Below are 6,537 nucleotides of genomic sequence, written 5' to 3' on the forward strand. Positions count from 1 at the left end.
TTCAAAAAAGTCAACAAATTGCAAGTAACTGTTAATAAAGGTCTTAAATAATAATAATAATAATGGTAGGATACTCTGGTTTCTCTTCAAATCATATAAATCTTTCGCCTTTTGCTAAAGATTTCCGTGGAGAAGAACAATTATGAGTTTCTATTCAATTTTTTAAGGTTTTTGCTTTTATCAAGGCCGTATGTATGGGTAAAAGGTAAAAGCGGATATGTGCTTAAATATTCCCTTATAATCACCTGCAGTGAGAAATGTTCTGGACTTTCTATACTAGAAACTATGAAGTTAATAAAATAAATAACATAGAAAAAATGATAATGATAGGAAAAGTCCCTGACACTCTTGCTGGCCCCTCCCCCACCCCCTCCCAAGCATGGTGTAGAGCCAGCCTGCACTCCCACTGAGGGTCTCTGGCCTTGTTCCAGTAGCCTCTAGCACATAAGGGGTGCACGTACATTGGTGCCAAATGTCAGTCTAACAGATATCAGCCATAAAGACTGAGACAGGAAAACTGTCTCAGGATTATCCTCCCAGAGTATACCCTACAGAAAAAACAGCTTGCAGAAAGCTAAGGTAGGTGTAAGAAAAAATTAAAACAGGCCCAGGACAAATGACTGTCTGCTTTAAAGTCATTAAATAGAGCACCCCTGGAGGGTGCTATTTCTTAGGGACATCTTAAATCCTGTAATGGGGAGATTTCCGAAGGCCATAATCAAGCAGGAGGCCAGATTCAGGTTCAGAAAAGACTGGATCTTGCTCTTCACATCTGCCTCTGGAGGATCTTAGCAGGAGGGCTAAACTCGAAAGGAGAGCATCTACCACAACAAAGCCAATTTGCAATTTTATTTTGGTTTCCTTGCTTTTGTTAGCTCATGACACTCAAGGAAAACTCTGCTATATCATCAGCTAGATACAAACTTAAGGAACAGACAGCCCAAGGACTAAATGCAGGATGCCAAATATATAGTCATCACTTCAAATATCTGAATTACCTTCTAACTTTTCTAGGTGCCCAAAATTTCCAAAATCACAGAAAAAGAACACTGCTTCACGGGGCGCTCTGCAGGGATGAGGTGAAAGAAAGACATCATAATTAAAGGTTTAAGAAATACCAATGATTAAACAAAGCCAACATTAAGTTGTAAAACTTCCTAGAACCTTTACTACTGCCAATTATGACTCTCAAAGAGCAGAATTTCCCAAACTTCTGCGTAACAAAACCCTGTCCTATATTCTACCCTTCATTTGCACCAAGGCCAGCACCTATTATCTTCTCCCTTTCCAGAGAATACAATCAGGAAAATGCTTATTAAGTAATTATTTATTTCTCTTACAACTACATATATTCAGTATGATTTCTAAGGATATGCTAATAGTACTAATTTTATGACTACAGCAAACAGCCAGTTTCTGTATCTCTCAATTATCCCCGAAGCCATTACACAGTACAATTACAACACTTTAAAAGATTCATTTCAGGATACTTTCTCTTTTTTTCACATGGGCAGGCACCGGGTATCGAACCCGGGTCTCTGGAATGGCAGGTGAGAATTCTGCCACTGAGCCACCATCACACCACCCTCAGGATATTTTTAACTGGAAGTTTCCTTACAGCTTTTAAATATGACCTCATTTACAAAAATTTCATTTATATACCCCACCAGATCAGAAGGGTATAACCTCACAATTTATAAAAACAGCAAAATCCATTCAAAGGGATGGGTAACTTAAATGATCTGATATTCTCTCACAAAGCCAAAGAGAATACAAATAAAAAGGACGAAATCTATTCCAAAGAACGAAGAATAACAGATAAAAATAAGTTTGGAAAATAGACTGGAGGACCTCTGGGAGATTCACAATACGTATTAGCACGTTAAAGGTTCCAAGAAGTCCTCCAATTGAAAAAAAACAAAACTATTCAACAACGTTTAATCTGAGTTTCCCAAATTTACTGGACCATAAAATCTTTTTCTTCTGATTAACATTTATTAACATCTAACACTCCCTGATAAATACTGGAACAGTTTATCAGTTATCTGACTGAAAAAAACACACAAAGAAGCTGAGACCTTCAACCCTCATTCTTCTGCTCCAAATTTTAGAATACTGAAACAAAGCAATCTTTTAGAGAAGCCTGAATACACAGCAGATAATCAGAGAGTAAACCTCTACTATTTTCTCGTATCTCCTAATCCTATTTCCATTTAATTTCTTTGCCTAGAAATTTTATTTTCAATGATGAAGGGAGGAAAATAAAGACAAATTCTTTACTGTTAATTTTCAGTATCTACCTTAGGGAGGAAATAAATTCTGGACACTATTCCTGGAATCATACAAATCATACAAATTTGTCTGGATAAAAGCAGGACCTTAGAAATGTCTCAAATCCTAATTCTTTTCTTTTTTTCTTTATAATCTGTTTCCTCAGCAGTAAAGCTGAGTCTGTGGAATTCACACTCTGGGGAATAGGGATATGTGCTATGTGTAAACTCCCAACATTTATTCTCCACCCTAAAAGCCTCACCCTTTTCTGAAGTTTTCTAAACTAGACCTTTTTTTTTTCCTTTACTCCTTTTCCTGGAAGGGGATGAAGAAATAACTTGCAACTGGAATGAGAAGTACTTGACTCAGAAGACATCTCATCATTCAAGAACAATTAATTACCAAATGAAGCACACTGGGGATTAACCAGATTGCAAATTCTCTACTTCACAGCTCCAAAATCAATTATATGTCTTGGAGCCAAGGACTCTACTAACTATACATAGCGAAACTGTAACTGAGTCTAAAGTCAGCTTTACTATAATAATTTCAGCAAGTTATTTATAGGTGTTTATGGTGTTGTGTGCTTTTTTTTCATCTACTCTAAACTTTAACCTGCTCACTTTCAGAAGCTGAAATTAGTAAGGTTCAACACAGAAAAAAGATACCCTGATACACCTCCTGCTCGGTTCCTTCTTGCAAAAGATTGCAAAGAATTAAGTTTCCCATAGGGTTTCTATTCTGTTACAATCATACTTCCCTTAAAAAGTGTTCTTCCAGGGATGAGGCCAGTTGGACATTTCACTAAGAAAGGTAGGAATACAATTCCTTTTATTGGCAATGGCCAAATTAATACCAATATTAAACTATACCAATCATGCCAGATACAATTCTGATAATCCCTTTCATTCACAGTAATAAAACCACTAACTCTCAAAACAGGTGGGGGTGGAATAAAAAAGCCTAACTTAATTTTTAACTCTTTTTGAGGCAAAAAGATTAGTTTAAATGTAGACTGATATTTGTCATAGCTAGCATTTTAAATGAATACACAGACAAGGGATAAAAATTGCACGGCCATTTCCGGGCCTCTTCCACCGGGTGGATCAGATCTAAGAGCATTCACCAAGTTATTGATCAGCAATGGTTTCTGTAGAGACCGGGTGCAGGAGGATAATATCGAAATTCTACTGTCGTAACTCAAGCTCTGCCTCTTTTTTTCTATTAGGCCTCCCAGAAAGAAAGCAACTAAAAATAACTAAAATAAATTTAAAAGCAAAAAAAAAAGGTAAATCCTAAAAGAATGCAAGCTAAGTTCAGGAGCCCTCACCCGCTGTCCCACAGGTTGCCTTCTTCACCTGGTGGTCCTTCGGCACGCTCCCCCCGCACACGCCAGTCCCCTCAGCCCGCTCCCCTTTCCCAATTCAGACATTTCTCTTCCCTTTGCCTCCCTTCTCCGCGCAAAGCCGCCCCCGCCGGTTCCCCAGGTCCCCTCCAGAGCGCCCATATCGGGTGCCCTCGTCGGGGCTACCTCAGCCCTTCTCCCGCAGGCAGAGGCCGGTACCCGCCCCCAGCACACGCGGCCGCCGCAGGACGCCCCCGGCACACCACACCACTTCGCCCCTCCGCGTCCCCGCTCCCGCCCCGCGCCTCGGGCCTCGGCGGCGCCCGCACGGCACCCCAGCACCGCCCGCAACACGCCCCCCAGCTCCCTTACCGCACATGATGTAGGAGGCGCGGTCCGCGGGGCGACGGGCGGGAGGCTGGCGAAGCTGAGAGCCTGCACCCGAGCTTCAGGGGCAATCGGCGGGGTCAGGAGCTGGGGCGGCGCCCACACGACTTCCTCCGGGGATGCGACCGCCGAGGCAACGACAGACTCCGCGGCCTCCAGCGCTCTACCAGCAACCGCCGCCGGGCCCCGCCCCTCGGCGCGCGCCGCACTGCCGCCACCGCCTTGCCCCATTGGGCCACGTCCGCGCCGCTCACGAGCAAGTCCCGCCTCCCCGCGCCGCCCCGCCCCGCCCCGCCCCTGAGCCCACGCAGACGCTGGCCTGCTGGCAGCGGAGACGTGGCACCGGCCGGTGGCCGTATCCGCCTGGGGTTCCTGGAGCAGCCCAGCCCCGTGGCAAGGTGTGGAAGGACCAGGCCACGTGGGGGAAAGATAAGGAAGGAGGAAGATATAATTGTTGGCCAAGCAGTCAGGCTCGGGGCGCCCAAGCCCCAGCCGGAGCTCCGGCACCCACGAGGCGGGAAAGAGAAGGAAGAAAGGAGGAGACCTGAAAAAGGGAACGCTGGGGACCAAACAAAAAAGTTAAGATGGAAAAGGGACATAAGGTCGCTGAACAAAGATTGCAAGAAAAATTGGGTGTAAAGCGCCATTCGGATTCGAACAGTCTTTCAAGTGGCAGGCAATTTGATTTCCGACTTAAATGGAAATCATAGTCATGGAATGACTATGCCCAGCCTCTAAAAGACCTCCGCACCCCAACCCCACCTCCATCAGTTGCTTTCCTAACCCCTAGTTTATTCTGAGGGGGTCAGGGGCGGAAATGTAAGGCTCAGCCATTCAACACTGTGTTATGAAAATGTGCTTGGCTCAGACCTCTGATGGCCCCCCGAGAGGACTGTAGGGATTGCTTAGAGTTGACAGCCTTGCGTGTGTCTCCTGCACCTTTAGTTCTATGAGCTAATCCATCATTCCTCCCAAGAGACACTGAATCAGAGAAGGATGAGGTTCCTGAGAATTTATTACCTGGGCATTTGCTTTTGGAAGATTTAAATGGTATTTTTAGTCAAATGTGGATGGTTATCATAAATCCATTAATGGCCCTAGAATAAAATCAAATAAAACCTTTCATGGCACACAGGACTGGTGGAGCTCTGGCCAGCTTTGGTGTCTACCCTTACCTCACATTTCTGCTCTCTTCACACCCAGCCTCCAGCCCTCTACCTACCGGCAACAGCCCGCATGCTGAACAGGCTCAACTGGGCCACCATTCTCAAGTCTTTTACACATATTGATTACTCTGTGTGGAATTCCCACCTCCATCTCTGTTTAAATGCCGCCTCTAAAGGAAAGCTTTTTCAAGCTCCACGAGTCCTGTGTGCCATAAGAAAGCTTTTTCTATGTCTTATAAACAGACAGATGCACATTAACCTCTCTTTATTCTTTGAACTGCATCCTTTAAAAGAATATATTTCGATATTTTATAACTTTTCATGTGTCTCCCCACTAGGGTATATGTTTCTTGAGAATAAGTGTTTACATGTCCAACACCTCATATAGATGCTAGCACAAAGTACAGAATCAAAAATGTTGGAGAAAGGGTTTCTGTCGTGAGTGGCACACTTAAGGCACCTTGGGTGCTCTCCATGCAGAATCGATACCAAGAGATTTCAGAAGCATAATTTTTGTTACTAGGGTAGCTAGTGATCATTAAAAAAATGTTTTTTGACTGAGTGAAAACAGCCATATGTTCTAACTTGATTTACCTTGTGTGGCTGGTTATGTGATCAAGTGAGCAAAGGGCTTTTGGTTTTCTTTAGGGGACAAAATTCCTTTTTATCACTGGCTGCAAAGAGAGGCCAGAAAATGGCATGTTTAACCAATCAATGTATTTGTCATCTGAAAGCCCTTTAACATTTCAGGCCCTTGAACAGATCCCTAGATCACCCAGAGCAGAGGTAAAAACAGTGAGCTCTCTCTTTGCATTTCCTACATTCAAGGCTCTGTGAATATATATTTTATCTTCAAACCTCACCTAAGAGATTCTGGTAACATCTCAGCAATATTGCTGGGTCAAGTTTTGACTCCAATGCTTAAGAAACAACTTTATGCATGGGAAGCATATGGCAAAGAATATGCCAGCGATACTACCAAAGTCCTCATGCTCAAACTATAATCATCTGTTGAACTCTGTATTTCCTTTTTCCTTTTACTCCATCATAATAACTGTCAGTTTATCTTGTCTGTCAATCTCCATTCCACAGCCATTTTAGAATGTGATTATGTACCGGTTGAAAGGAAAAAAGGTTGAAGGTCAACATTTTTCTAGTCCATCCTTGAACTACCTCACTGAGCACAGCAAAGACCCCTTTGTAACCATGTGCATGTCAAGATACTGATACTAAAGAATCTTGTTTATCTGATTGACCATTCCCCCCTCCCCACCTCCACCCCTGCCCCATGTATACAGAGCTTTGCCTTGGCTGGAACTTTGGGAATAAAAGCTGAAGGAGGAGAACAGAAATATCTATAAAAGAAAA

At 43.3% G+C, this 6,537-nt stretch overlaps 1 protein-coding gene and 2 non-coding genes across 3 annotated transcripts in view; 2 read left to right on the plus strand and 1 right to left on the minus strand.

Annotated features, from left to right (window-relative positions):
- The window catches only part of GFPT1 (glutamine--fructose-6-phosphate transaminase 1), a 95,377-nt gene extending 91,182 nt beyond the window's left edge, over positions 1–4,195 (minus strand). The window contains exon 1 of the mRNA XM_077134447.1: positions 3,989–4,195. Coding sequence (XP_076990562.1) covers positions 3,989–3,995 — 7 coding nt within the window. The 5' untranslated portion in view covers positions 3,996–4,195. The remainder of the gene's footprint in view (positions 1–3,988) is intronic.
- On the plus strand, positions 71–188 carry LOC143661837 (U5 spliceosomal RNA). The gene has a single exon (XR_013164875.1). It is a non-coding gene; the product is annotated as a U5 spliceosomal RNA (small nuclear RNA).
- Positions 4,196–5,591: 1,396 nt separating the features above from the next.
- LOC143661822 (U11 spliceosomal RNA) lies at positions 5,592–5,729 on the plus strand. Its single transcript, XR_013164866.1, has one exon. It is a non-coding gene; the product is annotated as a U11 spliceosomal RNA (small nuclear RNA).
- Positions 5,730–6,537: the final 808 nt, after the last annotated feature.

The sequence above is a fragment of the Tamandua tetradactyla genome, chromosome 17 (assembly GCF_023851605.1).
Source record: "Tamandua tetradactyla isolate mTamTet1 chromosome 17, mTamTet1.pri, whole genome shotgun sequence".
Lineage (NCBI taxonomy): Eukaryota > Metazoa > Chordata > Mammalia > Pilosa > Myrmecophagidae > Tamandua > Tamandua tetradactyla.